This window comes from Jatropha curcas, chromosome 8 (assembly GCF_041381405.1).
Source record: "Jatropha curcas cultivar XTBG-Jc1 chromosome 8, XTBG_Jcur_1.0, whole genome shotgun sequence".
Lineage (NCBI taxonomy): Eukaryota > Viridiplantae > Streptophyta > Magnoliopsida > Malpighiales > Euphorbiaceae > Jatropha > Jatropha curcas.
Genome location: NC_143158.1, coordinates 3,252,460 through 3,274,808, shown reverse-complemented (window position 1 = coordinate 3,274,808; position 22,349 = coordinate 3,252,460). Strand labels below are relative to the sequence as shown.

The 22,349-nt window shown below is 34.3% G+C and overlaps 4 protein-coding genes and 1 long non-coding RNA gene across 5 annotated transcripts; 3 read left to right on the top strand and 2 right to left on the bottom strand.

Annotated features, from left to right (window-relative positions):
• Positions 1 to 5,711: 5,711 nt before the first annotated feature.
• LOC105638360 (GDSL esterase/lipase 5) lies at positions 5,712 to 7,577 on the bottom strand. Its single transcript, XM_020680690.3, has 5 exons — positions 7,223 to 7,577; positions 7,010 to 7,128; positions 6,688 to 6,918; positions 6,313 to 6,571; positions 5,712 to 6,195 (listed from the first exon to the last, which is right to left on the bottom strand). Exons 1-5 carry the CDS (start codon positions 7,479 to 7,481, stop codon positions 5,900 to 5,902), a joined length of 1,164 nt encoding a protein of 387 aa, XP_020536349.1. The 5' UTR covers positions 7,482 to 7,577; the 3' UTR covers positions 5,712 to 5,899.
• A 549-nt stretch (positions 7,578 to 8,126) lies between these two features.
• SMU2 (RED family protein) lies at positions 8,127 to 12,725 on the top strand. Its single transcript, XM_012221735.4, has 10 exons — positions 8,127 to 8,388; positions 8,483 to 8,673; positions 8,775 to 8,889; positions 9,441 to 9,489; positions 9,616 to 9,705; positions 10,386 to 10,454; positions 10,537 to 10,660; positions 10,972 to 11,333; positions 11,528 to 11,911; positions 12,170 to 12,725. The coding sequence occupies exons 1-10, from the start codon at positions 8,342 to 8,344 to the stop codon at positions 12,443 to 12,445; spliced, it is 1,707 nt and encodes a 568-aa protein (XP_012077125.1). The 5' UTR covers positions 8,127 to 8,341; the 3' UTR covers positions 12,446 to 12,725.
• A 749-nt stretch (positions 12,726 to 13,474) lies between these two features.
• LOC110009952 (uncharacterized) lies at positions 13,475 to 14,638 on the bottom strand. The gene is made up of 2 exons (XR_002284872.3): positions 13,750 to 14,638; positions 13,475 to 13,523 (listed from the first exon to the last, which is right to left on the bottom strand). It is a non-coding gene; the product is annotated as an uncharacterized LOC110009952 (long non-coding RNA).
• A 1,413-nt stretch (positions 14,639 to 16,051) lies between these two features.
• LOC105638026 (RING/FYVE/PHD-type zinc finger family protein) lies at positions 16,052 to 20,025 on the top strand. The gene is made up of 5 exons (XM_012221734.4): positions 16,052 to 16,246; positions 16,683 to 17,625; positions 17,820 to 18,020; positions 18,345 to 18,540; positions 19,545 to 20,025. Exons 2-5 carry the CDS (start codon positions 16,762 to 16,764, stop codon positions 19,727 to 19,729), a joined length of 1,446 nt encoding a protein of 481 aa, XP_012077124.1. The 5' UTR covers positions 16,052 to 16,246; positions 16,683 to 16,761; the 3' UTR covers positions 19,730 to 20,025.
• Positions 20,026 to 20,451: 426 nt separating this feature from the next.
• LOC105638359 (E3 ubiquitin-protein ligase RSL1) lies at positions 20,452 to 22,110 on the top strand. Its single transcript, XM_012222151.4, has 2 exons — positions 20,452 to 21,414; positions 21,882 to 22,110. The coding sequence occupies exons 1-2, from the start codon at positions 20,663 to 20,665 to the stop codon at positions 21,958 to 21,960; spliced, it is 831 nt and encodes a 276-aa protein (XP_012077541.1). The 5' UTR covers positions 20,452 to 20,662; the 3' UTR covers positions 21,961 to 22,110.
• The last annotated feature ends 239 nt before the right edge of the window (positions 22,111 to 22,349 follow it).

Here is a 22,349-nt window from a genome sequence, read left to right as displayed (position 1 = left end):
TATTGTCTTTTTTTTTCGAAAAGAGTCGTGCTATATGATTAAACTTGAGCTTAATATAATTTTCATTATAGGGTGTTACAAATTTTAAACGATTTGATATTCATTGTAATGAATTTTGTTCGCGATATAAATATTTTGATATTTATTACAATGAATTTTATTCGCAATATGCACGGGGCGTTTTAAAACTCCTGATATTGAAAATTATGTCAAGTCAAGTTGGCCAAATATAACTTTTGTTTTGAAAAATTAAGAAAAGAAAAGTAATATTATTATTTTTTTTTTTTCCCCTGCATATACACCTTGAATCACTGCTTGACTAATGCATCCTATTTAAAAGATTATCCCGCGGTGCAAAAAAAATAAAAATTCAAATTATAATTTTTTTCTCTTCTTAAAAATTTTTAATATATGAAAAAAACGCATGTTAAATCATATAAAATTATTTTCTTATATTAGAAATAATAAATTGGGAGGCACAATATGTCGACAGTAAAATTATGATAATGAAATAATTATTTAAGCATTAAAAATTAAAAGAATTGACAAAATCACAATAGATTAAAAATACTTATTAGATTCTAATATTGAAGTTCAAGAAATTTTTATATTGTCACAAATTCAAGTTTCAAATGTATATATATTATTATATTTTACCATTTTTATTTCCATTAAGACCTCGGTATAAATGATAATTATATAGAGAGGTAGAATAGTAATGCATAGGTAGAATAGTAATATCATAAAACCACCATGAATTATGATGGCACCTTGTGGAATAATTATATTAAAATAATAATTAAAAAAAAAAAAAAACAGATTATCCATTCTTCGTCATTCCCTACCTATCCTCTCTCTGCATTCTATAATGAATTAAAAATAAAAAAAAAATTAATTACTTCATTGTTTTTCATTCTGATATTTATTTTTAATCTGTTTATCTCATATTTGATAAATTTTTTATTTTTGGTAAATTGTCATTTCAACTCATAACAGTGACTATATATAAGCTGTGTACGAAACTAAGATTTAAATATAAAAAGGACAAATTTAAATGACACCTAAGTTAAGACAACAAATTTAAAAAAGAAAAAAAAAAGTTAAGACAACAAAATAGTGAAAGCATTTAGAAAAAATTGAAAGAAAGTAACTAATAGATATATAAATATAATTCTTGTCTTGGATCCATTTATGAACATTTGAATGATTAATTATTTATCTATAATTGATTTTTCATTTTATGTAATACATTTTACATTGAAATCACCGATTTATTGCGTAAGTTTTCCAAAACAGCAGAGGATAATTTATTATTATTATTATTATTATTCATCCTCTTTAATTGGTATTAATCATTTTTTTTTTCAAAATAAAATAAATTAAAAATTTATTAAGAGAATGTATATAAATATAGGATACATATCAATATATTTCTATTACACCTTTTATACCATTTTAAAAAAGAAATTTGCTCAAGATTATCGTGAAAATAATTTAAAAATGCATTGATTAAACAAAATAATTCAATGGGGGGACACTAGGACTTAGTTGATCCAATAACTATACTGTTTGTTACAACCACCAAAAGGTTTATGGAGCAAACGGGTGAGCCATTGAACTCAATCCGGTACAGTGGCATGATCCGCTAATTAATCGCATATAAATATAAATATTTATAAAAACTAATTAATCGTACATTTTCTATAAATATTTTTTAAACACTAATATAAATATTTTTTATAGCAGTATGATCCGCTAATTAATCGTATATTTTGTTGATAAGTATAAATGTTGAATAAGGGTAAATAAAAAGTTATTATCTAAAAAAAGAAATAAAATTATAATTTGTGACAAGGAAAAAATGGAAGTAAATTTATTTTTATGATACGAAATGAAAATAAAATAAAAACGTAAAAAATTTTCAATTATAAAAGAGGAAATAAGATTATAAACTGGGATGAATAGGAATACAGTAATTGGGATTGATTATAGACATGATACGTGGTTAAATTGAAATACTATTTAATTTTTTTTTAACATGAAAAGACGCTTAAATCTTTAATCTTAAAAGCAGCATGAAAAATTGATATATATCATTAAATTTATTTATTCTTGCGAAAAATGACGTGCAAAAAGATTATTTATTATTTACCTGCGAAATCGAGTATTGAAGTGCTCCATCCATCTGGCACCGGCATCGTGCCGCTCTTTCAAAAGTCCTCATTCAGAAACTTGTCATATTAATTGCAAGCAAAGAGGTTTTGGTAGTTAACACGATATTTTTGTTGTTGAACTTCATAAATTTAAAACATAAGTCATGTAAGATAATGGAAGTCCAATTAATTAATTAATTAATTAAATCTTAATGAGAACTAATTTTCTATGTACTTATTGCTTTTTATATTAGTATTATTCGGCAACAAGTTTTAGCTAAATTTTATTATTTTGATCAAGTCAAAATCTTTATTAATTGCATTGAATTGAAATATACGATTTATAATAGTTTTTAGAGGTTGAGAGAATTTTTCATCAAAGGTTAAACATTTCAATATTTATTATTTTATAAACATTAATTAAATTTTTTTAACAATTATATTCATTATTTTTTTCTCGACTTCAATTAATTAAATAATTATTATATTTTTTAATCTTAAGTTAAATAACTAATTAAAAATAGTTATATAAATTGTTAGTAACTAGTAGATCTGTTAGGGGGTATTTGCAAAATTAGCTATTAACTGTTTAAATATTATTTAGATGTTAGCCGTTTGTATAGCAAAATTAGTTATCAACTATCTTAATAGTTTTTAGATATGTTAACTATTTAACTAGTGGTTCATAAAATTTTAAAAATTAATTCAAAAGCGCTATCTTAAATTGTAAAAATTAATTTAAAATATTACCAAATTCAAAATGTAAGATACTAAATTTTAAAAGCTAAATCAAAATGTATGAATACCATAAAAATAACGTTGGTCAAGACCTAAAAGCTACTTTAAAAGAACTGCATGCGAAACACAATTCTAAGAGCTCCTATAACCGCCACCAACGACTGCGTTATTATTGGTCCTAACAGTACACTTGTTGCTGTGATATGTGGACATTTTTCATTGTTGCTGCCACGTTAGCTTTTGTTAAATTATCTTTTCCTATTTAATATTAGATTTTGATTTGGTAAGGATTTTTTTTTTCTGATGTCAATGTCATTGTACGTCGCATGTGAACTTTGGAATAGGTCTCCTGTGAACCGTTACTGTCCATCACAATAAATACCATTTCTTTTCAGTGAAAAACCAAAAACAAAATAAATAAATAAATAAATGACAAATGTACTGAATTAATTAGCTACAAATCATAGCCAAATAAAATTTTGATATAATTTATTCTCTAAATAAGTTATTAGAAACCACGTAATACAGTAAAAAAGAAAAATACTTCACTAATAATAATCTCCGATTATTATTAATATTTGTACAGATTATATATAGAATTTATCAAGTCTTAATGAGATGTTTATTTTTAATTCATTAGAGACTTTTAATGCCGAAATAACTAGAAATGACCATGGTTTCGATTCCATTTCCTTAACAGTTCTAAAATCGATAGTTCTGGCCGGTTCTCAGACTAATTTTTCGGCGAATCACATAATTGTTAAAATAAAAAATAGAGAATATTTTGGTACCAGCCGGTTCTCAGACTGGTACCAAAATACCGTCGGTTTACGGTTTCAAAAATGATGTAATCGGAACCATAGGACACCGATTTCGGTTCGGGTTTCAGGAATCGTAATTTGGCCACCTCTAGAAATAACACTACAGGCTACACAACAGAAGTGAAAATAACTATGGTTGAGAGAATTTAAATTCGAGACCTCCCAACTCCTCGTATAAGTGAAAGACCAACCAAACCACTATCTGATTTCGTAATATATTTATTAAAATTGATGGACTTTATAAATCTGATTCGATGAATATATTATTTTTCACTTTCTTTCACTCTTATTTTGTAAGCTTTATTCTTTTTCCCTGTAACTGCTTTTAATATCTAATAATTTAATTTTCATTCAATCATATTTTTAGTTAAGATAATTAATTTACATTTTTCTCTCTTCATAAAATAACTCAACAAAATAAATACTAACCAGACAATACTTTTTTTTTTCCATTATAGATAAATATAGAAATGTTTTTCTGTAATAATTTCTTTTTTTAAAAAAAGGAGAGCTAGCGAGGACCACTGGGACAGGTGACATCCCTCGTCATCAACGTACTGTATATACAAATTGTCATGTGACCATTCATTTAGATATTGTATGAAAAAACTATTATTATTCTATATTTACATATACAGACATCATATATAAGTACGCTGTTAATGAAAGAAAAATTACCAAAAACGACAATAAATTAAACTGCGTGATAGTTGGAAACCATTTTTATGTGCAAAAGGCTGTTTTTTGTTTCCTATTCTGCACTTTTCCAATTTAGCACGCAAAAATTTTGATAATTTCATAATTTTAAAATAATAAATTGAGTTTTTTTTTTTGAAGGTAAATAATAAATTGAGTTAGTTACACGGGCCAAGCTTCTTTTCACTTGTACTCTGATAGTGGAGACTGGGGAGTGGGGACGTTTGACCTGAAGCATCCTTGCTTGACCTAGTGGAGATTGGGATTCGTAGCTTATCAAACTTTTGATTAAGGTTCCGTTTCTTTTTACAGGAAAATATTTTTCGCCTTTATTGATATTTGAAGATTAGTAAATAGAAACTCTTTTTTTTTTTTTTTTGGTACAAATAACTAAATAATTTTTAAAGAAAAATAATATTATTGGTTCACTTCACAAAAAATAGAATTTTATATTATTGTCAATTAAGTGGTGTTCTGATTGGTTTTTTCACTTATGTGAGGAGTGAGAGGTTTTGAGTTCAAGTCCTCTCGACCACAGTTGTTTTCATCAATTTGATGAGTCGATGAGAGAACTACTCCCTATCATATAGCTTGCAGTGTTATTTCGGCCTTTAAAAGTCTCTAATGAATTAAAAAAAAAAAGAATCTTATATTATTAGTAACGACCAATATCACAATTAAAAGATGTAGAAAATTATAGGTCTCGAGTTCAAATTCTCTCTACTATAAAAATTATCACTAATTGAATGAATATCATTTAATCGGAAGAGCCGCAACATTGGGACTACCATGTATAAAAAAAAATCGACCAGCACATGAATCTAGCATATGGAGATGCGGCGTGATAGTACAAACCATTACGACAACATGTAGTAAATTAGTGCTCATAAGCTCTATCATTAGCCATTTAAATTATATACAAAAAGAAGAACTGGCATTCTTTTGCTGCCGACTCTCGGAATACTATATTAGTTCCTTGTTGAACATGTGTAAAATTATTAAATTTTAGTCATCAGTCGGCAAAATTGACATGTGATGTTGCCAATACATGAATTTCTCCGATTTGAGGGATGTGGAGCCAAAACTACATTAGACAGGAGTTGTTTTCATTTGGTGTAGGTTCCACTGAAAGAGTTCTACAGATTATAATCCTATAAATACCATTATTGTTAAAATAATTCTGGTCATTCGTTATTTGAATAAACTCATAAATTCATCGGATAATCCTAAAAACAAAAACACACACTAACAGAATATAAACATTCTACATTTTTGAGAAACACTTATATATGTTCAGTGTATTCAAAGACGTGGGGGTTTTAGATTCAAATTCTAACTGATCTTGTGGTGGATATGATCACGCAAGAAATACAGCCTTTTTTTTTTTTAATTAAGAGACTGTATTTTATTCTAAAATTATTATTCTCAACATAAAAATACAAGAAAGATTCACGCAAAACATGAACTTTCTTATCATCTGAAATCGTTTTCTTACTGGAAGTTATCTCCATCAGGAGCATCAACTATATCAGCAATGGTGAGTTTTTCACCGTTGAAGAACAGATCTTCCAGATTACAAGGTCCCACATAAAACGGGGGTCCATTCCATAGAGTTTGCGCAAACTGTTCATGGATCCTCTCTGTTGGATGGAAAGAATCCCACCAAACGTGTTCATTAGCATCGTCACATAGATTGAAATGACCGACGTCCTTCTTGTTCCCTCCGCAGGTGAATATGCCTCCATAGGGTCCGTTTCCACAGCATGCACTCACTCCGTCTTTGAAACCTACAAAAAAAAAAAAAAAAAAAAAAAAAAAACAATACTTTAAATATTTCAATTCCATAATTACTCAAATTTCATCAATTCAAACATTTTAAGAAGTTCGTTTTTCTTTTCACGTACCATATTTGGATGGACTTTGGATCCTGTCACTAAGCCAGTTATAGAAATTGGAGCTAGAGTACTTGAACCCTTTGAGTAGATGCTCAAGGCTAATAAGAACAGCTTTCAAAGCATTGTTATGAGCCAATGCTAGAGAAGAAGCCGCCTCAAAGCAGCCATCTTCACTGGCTGTAGGGTTTATTGCTCTCATAATTGGAAGGCAACCTAAAGGACACAGGCTTAGAAATGCAAATTTTCTAGCCCCTTTCTCATACAATGCCTACAAATTATTTAAAAAAAAAAGGGTTAATAAATAATTATTAATCCAACTTCAAATATAAATTAATTAATTAATTAATTACTTGTAATTCAAAAAATTCTTAATATATATATTACCTGAATTGCATTGGTCAAATTTCCGATTACCATTCCAACGTACACTTCAGGGATATAAATTTCTTGCATTTTTGGATTTCCCAAATAACCACCTAAATAATCTTTACTTCCTATGCTAATGAAATAAACTGCTTCTGCAATTATTTCTCTCGCTTTTGCTTCTCCTAGCTTTTCTCTCAACGATTTTTGCACCTCTTCAAAATTTTTCAGCTGTGTTGGTAGATCGATTACCTAATAACACAGTGCCAATATTAATAAAAATTAAATTGTTAAAATTCAAATAAAAATTTTGGACTATATATAATATCAACAGAGTCCTTACCAACCCTTGATTCGTCTCAGGTAGAACACCACCTCCGCCGGAGGCAAAGTTGGCACCATATGAATAGTCAGCAGACGGTTGCAGAAAAGGAGGAATTAATGGCAATTTTGCATATTGAGCTGTATCAATAATTTTCGTAGCTTGATCAGCAAATTAAGTAACTCATAAAGATCATGATAGTAAGGTAAAAAGAACTCATGGAATGGACTGTACCGATATAATCTACAATGACACGGCCATCGGAAAAACGACCGGTGGGTGCTTTAAAGAAGCCATTTTGACCGTAAGGTTTTATATCTGCTCTGTTTTCAGGGATGGTATTGATGTAATTATTGTTCCCAGCATCAACAGAGGAATCACCAAAGATGAACAAGGCACTAGTAGCAGTACTAGCAGATGTCCTCAAAAAGATTGAACATAGAAATATTACGTAGAAAAAGAAATAACCTATGCAAGAACTGAGCATAGCCATTGCAAGAGAGTAAGCAAAAGATATGTTGACTGTTGATATTGAATAGCATAATTTATATAAACCTTGAACTGAATTGCTTTTCTCTGCAGGCGCTTAGTTCTTCGATTCGTCCAATGCAATGTCGTTCTATCGCGGAGATAAAATAAATAATTAGGTGAAAAGATTTGGATCTGTAGATTACTTCGTAATTATCCCATAACTTTGTCGTTGAGGCGTCATATTGTTGTCGTTTAGTCATCGTATATTTGTTTAGCCAGTCACTAACAATCAAATCCTAGAAAAATAGTCTATATATTACTGGCGTGCAAGAAGATTAAAATTGTTTAGCTGGTGTACCTCATTACATAACCAACAGTTGACTACTATTATTTAAAAGGAAAAGATTTTATCTATTTTGTTCTCCGTGCAAAGACACTCATAAACTATTACATCATAAATTGATGCGATAATTATTTTTTTTTTCAAAATTAAAAGTAATAAAATTTTAATACTATTATAATGCATTTTCATTCAGGCAAATCTCGTCGGTACCCGTTAGTCTTCTTAACAAACCGACTTCTAAAAGATATATTTTCTTAAGATTTATTAAATAAATTTACAAATGAAAGCCAACGACGCCGGATGGATAAGAGAAGAAACGACGTATTTGTGCATCAGGTTGAGGTAGGAGGGGTATCTTCGTAATTTAGTTCACCCTCCCTAAAACAAACCCATCTTCCTTTTGTTCCTTCCTACTGTCTCCCTGTTCGATCTTAACCCTAACAGAAGAAATTCTCAATTTCAGACAATTCGAAGCCTTCCAGTTCTAAATTAACAAATTTTAATTTGAATTAGCACCAAATTCTGAAATAATTTGACCAATGACATCGTCCAAACGACATTACAAGGAGAAAATCGCTCGTCGCAAGTAAGTAACGAGTTCGTGGATAATCATTTTGAGGTAGTGGTAATTTATGCACTTCAAGTTTCTCTTCATATTTCTAACAATGGAAAATTTTCAGAGAGGAGAAACCAGAAGAGCCAGAACCACCGAAATATAGGGACCGTGCAAAGGAGAGAAGAGAAGATCAAAATCCCGATTATGAGCCCACCGAATTGGGGTCCTTTCATGCGGTTGCTCCTCCGGGTGCTGTTGATCTCCGGTCAGCTGAAGCGCATAAGATTTCCATTGAGAAGAGCAAGTATCTTGGAGGTTCGTGTTTGTGTAACCAAAATACTATGCTTATATATTTAACTTTTTCTTAGATTTTGTGCATTTTTGAGTTAACTGCTAAGTGGAGAAATGATGTTCAGGTGATGTGGAGCACACGCATTTGGTGAAAGGATTGGATTATGCATTACTTAATAAAGTGAGAAGTGAAATTGATAAGAAGCCAGATGCCGGAGATGATGCTGATGCGAAGTCTAGGTAATTGATGTTTATTTATTCATTTATTGAATTGTCCAAAAAATTCTTTTGTTGTGTTTCAGCAACTATGATTTAGAGATATGGAAATAAGTTTTGCGTGTGGTAGCAATTATTTTTGATGTTATGAACTATTTAAGCAAGTTAATGAGAAGTGTATATAAGTATAGTGAAATGAAGTTTGCTAGTAAATAAAAAATTAAATGAAAGCTTGAGGGCATACTAAATAAACCCAGGCCGAGGGGAAGCAAGCTCCTCATCCATTGTGATATGTGATTATATCATAACAAGCTAGTGATGTAGTTTTTTAGACCTCGGAAAGGCTTAACACAGCTCACCCATGTGTACAGCTTGTTGGTAATCGATTAACAGTCATAAGAAGAAACATGGATTGGTTGTCATTAGTCATCAACTATCTGTGACATCTTTCAAGATTCATTTATCTTGCAAGATGGCCAAGACATCTTCTAATTGGCTTGGCATTAGTTTCCTTGGCTCATAAGCTTGATATTTGTCTTTGTTTGCATTAACATATGCTTGTTATTGGTTGACAGAACCTCCAAGGAAGACCAACAATTGTCATTTCGCACTGCAACTGCAAAGGTGTGCAACTTTTTGTGAATAGTGGAGCTATGGATAATATTCTTGTTTTAGTTAACTAGAGAAGTTAGTTTCTCGCTTTTCTTAAGTTCTTTACTCTTTACTGAATGTCTCATTTCCCTGTTTCAGTCAGTGTATCAATGCATAGTGAAGCCTCAAACTATTATGAAGACAAATGAGATGTTTCTTCCTGGTCGAATGTCATTTATTTTTAACATGGTATGAATTTTCTTGCTTTCTATGCTTATATTAATTCATAAATGTATGGTGTATTAGTGGTTGTTCAACTTTCTCAGTGACTTTTGTTGAACCTCAGGATCTTTATGTTATTCTGAGTGCAATTTTTATTAATCGGTCTATAATTTTAGTCTTTACAGAAAAAAAGGGCTATTTGGTGGGTTGCTTGATAGCAAAATTGGCGGGCACTGCATTGAGGAGAAAATATGAATTTTAGGCTTCTCTGAGGAAATTACTGCTTTAGTTTTTTATAATTTTTTTCCTGTTTACCAACAGTCCTTGATATCATATACCTTGAATGGCCAAGATAATTATGCTTGCTTTTTCTGAGTTGAACTCATTATAAACAAATGAAACAATGAATATTACTTGTTGCAGCTTATGGGGCTATATGGACCTTGGACTTGCCTAGTGGCTGTAGTAGAATGTTACTGTTAGGAATGTAATGGTGCCAGGCTTTTTGCTTGTGCAAAACAGGAAGGAATAGGGGTGTTAGATTTCCTAAATGGAGCCCAAGAACTTTTGGCAATTATTGGTGAAGCTATGATTTGCTGTTAGAAGAGATTTCATATAAGTTCTCCTGAGATTATTTTCATTATTATTGCATAATATTTTTGAAGTCACCGTCATCTTTTTCCTCCCCTTTTTTGGTGCATTTTTAGGAGGGTGGATACTCTCACGACATCCCAACCACGTTGCACAGGAGTAGAGCAGATTGTCCAGTGCCTGAGGTTTGTGTTTCCTTCATATGTTGCAGCAATCTAGTCCAAGAGAAACAACAAGGCATATCTGATTTTACATGTTTTTTTTTAGGAAATGGTTACTGTTAGTGTTGATGGATCAGTGCTGGATCGAATTGCTAAAATCATGTCATATCTTCGCCTTGGATCTTCTGGGAAGGTTCTGAAGAAGAAAAAGAAGGAGAAAGATGCAAAAGGTAATTGCCATATGCACTTTCTTGTCAATAGACGTACTTTTTTTTTTCTGAATCTTATGTATCCTCATTTTTTTTATCTCAGTAAAATATACTATAAAAAGCTGAATAAAATCATCTTACTCCTTAATATCAATGCTATTGAGTACATTGCAGACTTGGTTAACTTCTTTATGGGAACTTGAAAAATCTTTAATTTGTACCAAATTTGTACTTATTATTGTCATCCTTCATCAAATGCATCATTCAGTGTGTGATACTTTATTAATTCCTTTGCACAAGGGGTTTTTTTAATGTCTTTATTTTATGTACAGGAAAAATTTCAGCTATTGGCAATGAATATGACGAAGAGGATAAGCATTCAAAACCTAATGGTGGGATCTCAAACAATAAAACTGAAAGAGAAGTTTTGCCGCCACCACCACCACCACCTCCCAAGAAAATTCAGTCGGATTCTCGAGAGAAGCAGGGACCAATGGTTACCCGGGAAGAAGAAGATGACATATTTGTGGGAGATGGTGTTGACTATGCTGTTCCTGGAAAAGACATGAGCCAAAGCCCTATTTCAGAGGACATGGAAGAGTCTCCTCGAAACAAGGACAGAGTTTCCTATTTCAATGAACCTGTTTATGGCCCAGTACCGCCTTCTGGACCTTCTCAGGAATGGCAAGATCTGGTAAGTAGATAGCTCTTAAGGAGCTACATCTGCACATGGATAAAAAAGGAAATATGTGAAAAAAATAAAGCTGAGGAGGAAATGCTTCAAATTAACTTTTAATTTTCAGTTACCTTATTTTGGTGCATGTTGCTACAATTGCATTTTGTTCTCCTGTCTGCTTAATATACTATTCTATTGCCTGTTTGTTTCAGAATGGATACGATGCAATGCAAGCACAAGCATTAGCTAGTGGCTACCAGGGAGAGTGGCAGGATTACCAATATGCTGAGCAATTGGCATATTCTGAACAGTATCTCCAGCAAACTGCTCAAGCATATGACTTGCAAGCAGCTTCAAACATTGTACAGGACCCACGCTTCATGACTCAAGAAGAAAAGGATCGGGGTTTAGGGTCGGTGTTCAAGCGAGATGATCAGAGGCTTCAACAATTGAGGGAGAAAGATGCCAGAGAAAAGGATCCCAACTTTATCTCCGAGAGTTATTCAGAATGTTATCCAGGGTATCAAGAGTATAATCGTGAGATTGTAGACAGTGATGATGAAGATGACTTGTCAAAAATGGATATGGGTGGACGAGTAAGTGACCCATCTCAGAATGTTATTTTACTGTACTTTTGTTTTGACAACAAGAAAAAAAAAACCTGCTTGACGATTTTAAAGTTAGTTGTCTTATATAGCAGGTTCCTCTAACCTCATCTTAGTATTTACTTCTGACAAGACCTTGAAAAAAATTAGTTATGACTGTGATTTGTCCTTTTAAATTTTGTAATTGGTATTAATCCAAAGAACTCTAACAAATGGTGCTTAATTATATGTCAAAATACTGTCCAACAGGCAAAAGGTCGTCTTCATCGTTGGGACTTTGAGACAGAAGAGGAATGGGCAAAATACAATGAGCAGAAGGAAGCAATGCCAAAAGCTGCATTCCAGTTTGGTGTGAAGATGCAAGATGGACGGAAGACACGGAAACAAAACAAGGACCAGAAGCTTAATAACGAGTTGCACAAGATTAATAAAATACTAGCAAGAAAGAAAATGGAGAAGGACTCGAATGGTGATGGTGGCCATTTTGATGATGATGTACAAATTACTAAGAAGGCGCGAATATGAAGTTTGAAACTCAATTAATGCACAAACTATTTGTTTGTATCATATATTGACAGTTCACTTAATTTTGATGAGCAAAGTAGAAACAGTTTTAGTTCTTCACTTTCTTCTTTGGCAGGTTCTTGTCACCATCTTTGCCCGTGTAAAATGAATGTGAGAACAATCTAACAATCAGGGTCCTGGGCAATTTAGCTATTATTTAATGTCTTATGTAGTTTTTGTTCCTCAATTAATTATAAGATGGCTAAATACATAAATTCATTCTTGAATTTTACAACTTTAATTCTATGATATTTTGAACTTTGTGAATGATCTATTATGCACTTGTAAATTTTGATAACTTTGCATACTAATAGCAATAGTTTTTGGTTTTTCGGTTTTTCTATGTAAAATATTGATTTAATATATAATTAGCATGATTTTTGAACAATAATTTTGATATTTTTAATTATTTAATAGGTGTTTAATTGATTTGATTTTTGAAGTTGAAGTGTTCAATAAACTAATCATAGAATTTGAAGTGTTAATAGGTCTAATTTTATAAATTGAAGTATTTAATATGTTAAATTAAAAGTCTGGGTGCCACGTGATTAAAATGATAAAATTTATGAATGAATTTATGCATTCAGCCGTGCAGAAACGCATTATTTGGATTGATCGTTAAATATAGGTCTTTTTTTTACTTTAGGGTAGGTATTTCCTTTTTACTATATATAGTGAATTTAGGGATTGTTCTTTTCACTTTTATATTTGCTCAACCAGGGCATTTGTGAAACATTTATCTCGTAGACGACTCTTGCTGCCTAGATGGACACTGGTAACTGTGGAATTGTACTATTGTTCTGGCGATAGCATCTTTAGTGTCTGGATTAAGCCATCGTTTCTTGTATAATAGGCTGCATAAAGGCTTCAAACTAGTTCACTTCTATTGCGAGTTTAGATTTTTCAATTGATCAAAATTTCGTTAGAAAACATTGGGAAATTATAGCCCCATTTTGATAAATGTTTTTTCTCAATAGGGGAAAAAAAAACTATAAAAATAAATTATTCGATTTCGAATCTCCCATCCAAGTGACTTACACTGTAAAAAAAAATACAGAAAAAAAGAAATGAATAAGATGAGCAAAATGAAAATATTCGATTTTAGAAGTAATCCAAAGATATATCCCTTCCCCAATACAAGGAAAAAAAAAAAAGTAAGGATGAAATACTTATAAATATTCTTGGCCTCAAAAAAAAAAAAAAAAAAAAAAAAAAAAAAAAAAAAACAAGAAAAAGGAAGAAGATTGCACTGCAATGATCCTTACTCTGGAAATTTAATTTTGGTGTATAATATAGGTAATTCATTATGCTGTTCTTAGAGGTCTTGAATCTGCTGCTAAGATGCATCATAAAACTGTCAAATGACCATCTCCTTCGTCATCAGATCCCTATGAAGCGCTTGGAAATTGATGCGTGGAAATCTGAGAATCGGAGAAATTGAAAATATCAGACTGCAAACAAGAGAAGAAAGTGGAGCTCCAAAGAGTTGGTAAAGATCCAGAAAACATTGGGAAGCAATTCAGACTCAAAACAATATTTTATAATCAAAATCGCCGCCCGAGCTCATTGTAGCGTCTGAAAATCCTTCCTTGTTGCAGCCAAGATCAACATTTTCTGCCTTCCTGTTTCTCTCGCTTCCTTTCCACCCGGGCATCTGTATTACGACAGAAACGGCTGCGTTTCTACTTTACTGCGAACAAGAGACAATGTCCTGCCAAATCATCTCGACCTAGCCAGCTGTTACCACGTCATCATCAAGCGAGCACGTCAGCCACACTGCCACATCTGTTATCCACATGTCGGCTTGAGAGGCTACTGAGGCATATACTTTCTGGACCCGTCATCATAGAGTGACCATACGGATTCACGTGCATATAATGCCACGTCTTCACAAGCCATGTCATCCATTTAACACGTTGAGAACTTGACATGTCATCAAAACGTTTGCCAACTGTTGTCCAACTTGTCATGGTGGTAGTGCCATGTTAGTCTCTCATCCTAGCAGATTCTGCAACGCGTCCGCGTGGCGCCACATCATCTCGTCGCGCCAACTATCAACCACGTCTCACCAACAGACACGTCATTGACCCAGTGCTAGCTGTTTTCCACGTGGCTTCGCATCATCCATGCAACAACAACTGTATGTCACATCATCACAATAAGACAAGCCATCGGAGAGTGTGAGCTGCTTTCCACATGGCACCACATCATCCGTGTCAACACACTATCAGCCACATCATCACCATGAACATGTCATTCGAAGGGTGCAAGCTGGCATCCATGTGGCGTCATATCATGTGGTTATGCCAATTGCCCGACACATCATCACAATAAGACATGTCATTAATTTAGTACCAGCAGTCCGCTATGTGGCGTCATATCATCCGTGCTAGTCAACTGTCAACCACATCATTACCATTAACACGTCATCTGCGTGAGCTAGCTGTCATCCATGTGGCGCCACATCATACGCTTAAGCCAACTGTTCGCCACATCATCATAATCGGACACGTCATTCCGTAGTGCCAACTGTCGTCCACTTGTCTCGTGCAAGCAATTGATAGATATGTTTTTGACACGTCATCAGACTTTAACCATTGTAGGATCCACATAGATGTTGCAATTATCTTCCACGTGGCGGAATGTGACACATCATCAACAGTTGCTAACTGTTGTCCAAGTCCTCTTGATGCTAATGACACGTAACTTATTTGTCCCAATGTCCACCACGTGACGCAACTAATCATACACGTGTCATCAAACAGTTGCCACATCATCATTTCGTCGCCACATCATCTAGTCTTAGCCAACTGTCCACCACGTGATCATGATATGTACACATCAGCCACAACGTGCCAGTTGTTGTCCACGTGTCGTGTGGCAGGCGCATGACGCATCAACTTTGTTGACACATCATCAACCATTGACCATTCGGGTTACACGTGGAACATATATTGCTACGTCTAAACAGGCAATGTCATATACATGTCACTTGGCTCTGCTTGACAGGTCACCTAACACGTCATCTATGTGTCACTTCGCTCTGCTTGACAGGTCACCTAACACGTCATCCACGGCTCCTAACAATTGTCCAAGTCATCATGGTGCTACTGCCAAGTCAGTAACTTGTTCATGTTGTCGTCCACATATCTCTAATCGGTTGAGCAGCAGGACACACGTGAACAGATACTGCCACGTCATTGACATGTGGCCAGGTCGTTCCGATTTTTCTGGCTCTCTTCCACATCACATAACAATTTTGCCACTGTTGAATTTTGTTCCGGCTGTATTCCATGTGTCAAACGCACAAGAGAATTGTTTGACACGTCAACAAACTTCTGCCAGCTGTCTTCCGTGTTGTTTTATTATATCCATGTGGTGCTGGTCAAGGTCCATAAAGCGTTTGCCACGTGTGCATCTTCTGTGGCATGTTAGTTGTTGGATATTTGATGCAGAGCCTGGCCCATATACTAACAAATGAATGAGGGCCCAGAGTTTCAGCCTAAAAATGGCTTGCACAGGACAGAAAAGAAACAAGTCCTTATATTAAGTTCAGTTACTCCAATTCGAGCCCAACAGACTTCTATGAAACTAATCAGCAAGTTCCTTGAGGTGTGTCGACTCAAATTCAAAGCATCACAGGCTGAGGCTGGATCATCTATCTTCGTTTTCCTTCTGGCGTTTTGGTGTGTGGTTGTGGCCATCGTTGTTATTACCGACAGAAACTTCAGCTCGCATCAGAGATCGCACAATAGCAGAAAGGTACTTTTGTATATCAATCCTTTGGTTTCTCCTAAATTAAACTTCGATGCTAAGTCTCCTTCTTTACCACAGAGGAAAGGTAACGTACAAAAGTTTATTTACAAGAAACCCTACTTGGAAGCCAATTTATGTCTTCGTGGTTTTGCTTGTCCGTTTTTGTGAATTAAAAGTTTCTTTGTTGGTGTTTATGGATTTTTTACTGGTTTATTTCAATTTTCTCTGCATAATTAAGAATTAAGATGTGAAGATGTGAATCTTTTGAATATTAGAGGTATTTTATGGTTCTTAAATAATACGGAGTCTTTGTTATCACAAATTTGAAAATTCCCTCACTCTGTCAGATCATAAATTTTCTTAGTAACTTTATTTTGGTTGCCTACTTTACTTTCATAGTTTTGGCTGAATCGTTTGTCTTTTTTGTTTTTTACCCATTCAGGCCCTGAAAGGCAACCTTGGATAATTGCAGTGCAATCTCTTATTATTTTGAATCATAGGCCACGCATATGGTGTAGTACATGGCAACTTTTGAAGGAAAAGTTAGATATACTTCACTTTCTAAGCAAGAAAATCAGAAAAATATGTACCCTCATGTTGATGACTATAGTAATCCCGTATGGCCTGCAACGAAAGGTGTAACTGCTCACCATTTAGGCTCAAAGTCTGTCAGAGAAGATTATTCTGTCCAGTTTCCATTTGAGTCTGAAGACTTCATTGATGGGGAATATGATTTGAACGAGGATAATTGCAATGCAATGCAAATTAATAAGCCTCCAGAGGTCAACCTGAAAAATGTTTTAGGTGGTCTAGTTGCAATTTTGACTGGACGGAGTAAAGGCCCATCTGTTCCAATGAATCAACAACTTCCTAGTTCAAATGTTTCCTTTCTTGGGTCTGAAAAGAATGGAGACACCTATCTACATTCCTCAGTTTACATACCAAGCGCCCCTCCACTTTTGGAACCAAGTGGGATTAACTATATTGCATATAAAGAGGTGCTGGAAGCTGAACCCCCAGAATGGCTACCAGATAGTTCTACTACAGTTTGCATGCAGTGCACTGCTCCTTTTACTGCACTTACCCGTGGAAGGCATCATTGTCGGCTTTGTGGTGGTGTTTTTTGCAGAGCATGCACAAAAGGAAGGTGCTTGCTACCCGTTAAGTTTAGGGAGAGGAATCCACAGAGGGTCTGTGATGCCTGCTATGATAGGCTTGATCCTTTACAAGGAATTCTCATAAATACTATTAGCAATGCTGTGCAAGTTGCGAAGCATGATGTGATGGATTGGACATGTTCAAGAGGGTGGTTGAACCTTCCTGTTGGTTTGTCCATGGAACATGAGATATACAAAGCATCCAACACATTGAAAAGCTACGGTCAGGTGTGATTTTGTTTTTCAACAAGTTTCTTCTTATCTTACTGGTGTCTGTCATAAATTCTTTTTCCTGACTCATGGATATGTGTTTATATTTTTCCCTTTTATACAATGATTAACTAGCTGAAACTGTTGGTTCTTCTGCATCGATCCAGGTATTCATGGTCATTAAATCTGAAAAATTTTGCATGACATGGCAGGTTGCTAGAATGAATCCTGATAGGTCCATACCTCTAGCAGTTCTGAAGGGAGCCAAAGGTTTGGCAATATTAACTGTTGCCAAAGCTGGTGCATTAGTTGCTTACAAAATTGGTACCGGTTTGGTTGTTGCTCGAAGGTCAAATGGATCATGGTCTGCCCCATCTGCCATATGCTCTGTTGGTTTAGGATGGGGTGCACAGGTGATATTTCATAGCATATAATTCTTCATCCTTGAACTTCTTTATTGATAAAACTCTGTGGATGTCCAGAGATTGTGGTTTATCTAATAAAACACAATTGCAGGCAAAAATAAATTTGAGAATATGCATGTGTCCAGGAAACTGAAGGATAGTTTTTCCTTTTCCTTTTACGATAATGATAATTTATTGTGTTTTCCTATGATAGGAATGATCCAGTCTCTTTCTTTTATTATACAAGAGGTTTATGTTTGTTGTAGATGTATGCATATTGATGTCACATTTTGTTGCAGTTAATTACTTTTTTATTCACTCTCTATTTTTCAGATTGGGGGTGAGCTCATGGACTATATAATTGTCCTCCATGATATGAAAGCTGTGAAGACATTTTGTAGTCGCATGCATTTTTCACTTGGTGCTGGTTGCAGTGCTGCAGCAGGCCCTGTTGGAAGGGTGCTGGAGGCAGACCTTCGTGCTGGGGATAGAGGTTCTGGCATGTGCTACACTTACAGTTGTAGCAAAGGTATTGTATTCTGAATGTTTGTTTTTTGACCTACTAGAAGAATAAACTGCCCTGTTGAGAGACTGGTCTTATGGATGACATTATTGACCTAGAACTGAAAAATTCTATGAGAGGTTACTATCTCATTCTTGTGCAAGGTGGGGTTTTAATCATATGGTTCTATAGTTGGAGTTGGAGGGTGTTTGTGGTGTGATCTGGGGATGTTTTTGCCTGCGTTTTTGTTTCACACAAGACCTTCTTCGGTGACTGTTTGGAAATTATTAACTGTACTGTACATATCAAGGAAGCTGATTGTGACAGATGTCTTACAATACTGTCTACCCAAAATTTTTCAGGATACTAGTGCTTCCCTATCTTGCTGTTTATGTACATAAATTTGATGAATGGGAAAGTACCTGTCTTTGTGCATGTGTTTTTCCAATGCAAAAGTAGGATAGCTTTCTAGGGAGGGAGGCTAGATACATTATTATCTCAAAAAAGAGAAGATGGACTTTCTTTTTTGTGTCTTAATGTGTGAGCGTGTGCCATTATAATATGTTACCTCATAAGTCAATATATAGAGTCATCTGCTTGCTAGTTGTGGGTTTATTAGGATTACTCTATCTGCAGAGAGAGCCTGGAGGACAGGGATTAAACCTTCTGTTTTCAGGGTGTTCTCTCCCACATTTCTTAGTTTGACCTTCTTGTGAAATTCTTTTTTTTCTTTAGTATTAGTGATCTAATAGCACATTTAGGTTTAAGGACATGCTTAATGCAAGTCTTAATAGGGATATTGAATTAGTAGATATTGTTTTGCAATGGACGAGTATTAAGCATATTATTGGTAAAAGCTTATTGATCTTGGAATATCCTAATAATCAACTACTAAATGGTTGTTGAAGCAAAATTGCAATAGTTACAACTTTTTCTTATATCTTGTGTAGCCCCCTCCACCTATTTTATGCAGCAATCAGAAACTTTTGAAAATTGGGATAACTAAGCATTTCTTCTTGTAAATTTAACAGGAGCATTCGTTGGTGTATCACTGGAAGGGAATATAGTTGCAACAAGGATGGATGCCAATCTAAAGTTCTATGGTGATCCTTATCTCACTACAAATGACATTCTGCTGGGTACTGCGGACAGACCAAAAGCTGCCCAGCCCTTATATGCTGCCCTTGAAGACCTCTACTCTAGCCTGGGGTGTTAGACGCCAGTTACCTCTGCATAACGTGGGATGTGAAATCTGAAGACTCCATCCGAACGTAACTCCTCTTTGCATGTGCTTCGTCGCCTTTGGCTGTTGATATGTGCACTTGCTCCTGAATTTAATTTTATGATAATTTCATCAAGTTTATTGGGCCTATGTTCTTGCAAAAGGAAGACATTTTCATGGGACTGTACATATGAATTTATTATGAACTTTCATTCAATTTAATTGATGTTCATTTGCATGTATCCGACCAATATGATTATCATAATGTAAATATTCATACAGTTCAGCAACATGTATATCTAATTGTATATTTATTAACACAAATCCTTCCTTTATAATTAGGAGGTTATAAGGTTTAACAGTTGATGACTCTTTTCTTCAAAATTTTAAGAAGATTGAACCGGTTGTTCTTAGTATGAACTGAATGTTGAAAAATAACAGAATCCATTTGGTTTCCACAAGAGCATAAACTTCAACTTCAGGAATTGTGTGATTGCAGGGCCAATAATTGCAATTTCCTTAGTCCATTAAGCAACTTTCGCTAGAAAAAAAAAAGTAAAAGAAAGATAAAGTCAATTAAGCAGTTAATGATAAATTAAAATAATCCGTACGTTAAAAAATTCTATTGGCTTATTATTCGAAAACAAAAGTAGCACGATTCCTTTGCAGCAAGAATCATCTCAGCAACTCTTCTTTCCTACGTGGCACTATTTTTAATCCGACGGCCAATATTTTACCTGAATCTGCAATAATCTCCTGTCTCGGTTCGACGCAAACGAGGTAAAAGAATTGGTTTAGAACTTGAAAAACCAAGCGGTGCAAAAGTTATGCGGTGCTCTTCAAAAACACACAGTAAGGCTTCTACAAACAATTAAGTGAAGTCAGTGCCTTTAGTATAGTAGAATCAGTGTTTCATTCGAGCGAAAAATGGGAAACAAGGTATCTTCTTTGTTTTACAAGCTTAAGAAACCTAAAGATCGGTTTTTTCATTCAAAGGGCATCAATGATGATGATGATGTATTCTTCACACCCAAGTCAGTTAACACAGACAGTAATGAAGAAGATCATCAAAACCCTGAAATTCAAGAGGTATTGCTGTCTTCTGATTCTGAAACTGAAAATACTGATTCTCCAATTTTCGTTTGTGAAATTTGTATTAAGAGGAAGACCTTAAGTGACTCCTTCAATTTCAAGGGTTGCACACACTTCTACTGTACTAACTGTATTGTTAGATACGTTGCTTCCAAGCTTGACGATAATTTTATGAACATTTCTTGCCCTGTATCAGACTGTCAAGGCGTGTTAGACCCTGATTTCTGCCGGTACATCCTTCCGAAGGGTCTGTTTGATAGGTGGGGTATCGCTTTATGCGAGTCTATGATTGATGGGTCCCAGAAATTTTACTGTCCTTATAGGGATTGCTCGGCCCTCCTGATTAATGATACAGGCGTGGAAGTTGAAGATACAGAGTCAACGTGCCCTGTTTGCAAAAGAGGATTTTGCGTTAAGTGTAAGGTTTCCTGGCATTCTGAGATTGGTTGTGAAAAGTTCCAGAAATTGAGGAAGAAAGGCGATGATAATTTGTTGATTGATCTTGCAAAGAGGAAGAACTGGAAAAGGTGTCCAAAGTGCAAATTCTTTGTGGAAAGATCAGTTGGTTGCTTCTATATGAAGTGCAGGTCCGTTTTTATGCTAAAAGTAACTCTGCATTCAACAAAAACAAGCAGTCTCTTAGTAATCTGGTTTGTGATATTTTAAAAACTATTAAATTTTGGTCTCAAAGAATTGAGTGTTGGGTATTGCATCTTTCTGTTCATGAATTTATTTAATAAATTCAACAAATTCATCAGGTTTAAGATTTTTGAACAAATTGAGAGTTGAAATCTTTGTTTTTCAAGATGCTTATAATAATGTCTGCGTGTCCTAATCCTAAATCGAGAACATAACCCAAGCATGGAACTTACTCATGTCATTTTTATAACATGGATGCCTTTGTCCCAATTTAACTATGTATAATGCATTTAGTTTTGCTGCTCCTGTGCGACTAATCACAGTTCTTGGTTGAATTCCAGTTTCTGAGTAGCTAAAAGGAGAGGCAGAACTAACCGTGTCGATCATTAATTACATGTTTTTTATGTGATTATAGGTGCGGATATGCGTTCTGTTACAAGTGTGGTGCTCGCTCAAGCACTACCACCCATGCTTGCCCCAAATGTAAGTATTGAACGTGCAGAAACTTAAACATTTCCTTATGCTAGTTCAAACACCATTGTACATATGGGGCTTTTAAATTTAATGTAAATGGTTTTACAATTGTTATACTTCAAATATTTGAATGATAGTAAGTACCGGTTTGAAGATGGTCGTTGAAGTTATAGCAGTAACTCTGAGTTATGAGTAGTGGAATGATGTAGTCATTTAGCTATCTTGAGTTCTATGATCATCTATTTTCTAGCTTTGGTCTAAATCTAGCTCATTCATCAACTATCTAAGCTTTCTTCTTTCATTTCTTTTCTTGTCGAAACCATGGAAATTTTTAAAGGGGAAATGATTGTAGATATGCATTAATCTCCATCTGTTTTACATTAAAAAAGAAAGTATGTAGTGCATTCTT

Coding starts and splice junctions, on each gene's coding strand:
- LOC105638360 (XM_020680690.3), bottom strand. CDS start 7,481: ATGGCTATGCTCAGTTCTTGCATAGGTTATTTCTTTTTCTACGTAATA. Junction 7,129..7,222: donor TGTCATTGTAGATTATATCG/GTACAGTCCATT, acceptor TTATTGATACAG/CTCAATATGCAAAATTGCCA. Junction 6,572..6,687: donor ATTTGACCAATGCAATTCAG/GTAATATATATA, acceptor AATAATTTGTAG/GCATTGTATGAGAAAGGGGC.
- SMU2 (XM_012221735.4), top strand. CDS start 8,342: ATGACATCGTCCAAACGACATTACAAGGAGAAAATCGCTCGTCGCAA. Junction 8,389..8,482: donor GAGAAAATCGCTCGTCGCAA/GTAAGTAACGAG, acceptor GAAAATTTTCAG/AGAGGAGAAACCAGAAGAGC. Junction 11,912..12,169: donor AAATGGATATGGGTGGACGA/GTAAGTGACCCA, acceptor ACTGTCCAACAG/GCAAAAGGTCGTCTTCATCG.
- LOC105638026 (XM_012221734.4), top strand. CDS start 16,762: ATGGCAACTTTTGAAGGAAAAGTTAGATATACTTCACTTTCTAAGCAA. Junction 17,626..17,819: donor CATTGAAAAGCTACGGTCAG/GTGTGATTTTGT, acceptor ATGACATGGCAG/GTTGCTAGAATGAATCCTGA. Junction 18,021..18,344: donor GTTTAGGATGGGGTGCACAG/GTGATATTTCAT, acceptor TCTATTTTTCAG/ATTGGGGGTGAGCTCATGGA.
- LOC105638359 (XM_012222151.4), top strand. CDS start 20,663: ATGGGAAACAAGGTATCTTCTTTGTTTTACAAGCTTAAGAAACCTAAA. Junction 21,415..21,881: donor TGCTTCTATATGAAGTGCAG/GTCCGTTTTTAT, acceptor ATGTGATTATAG/GTGCGGATATGCGTTCTGTT.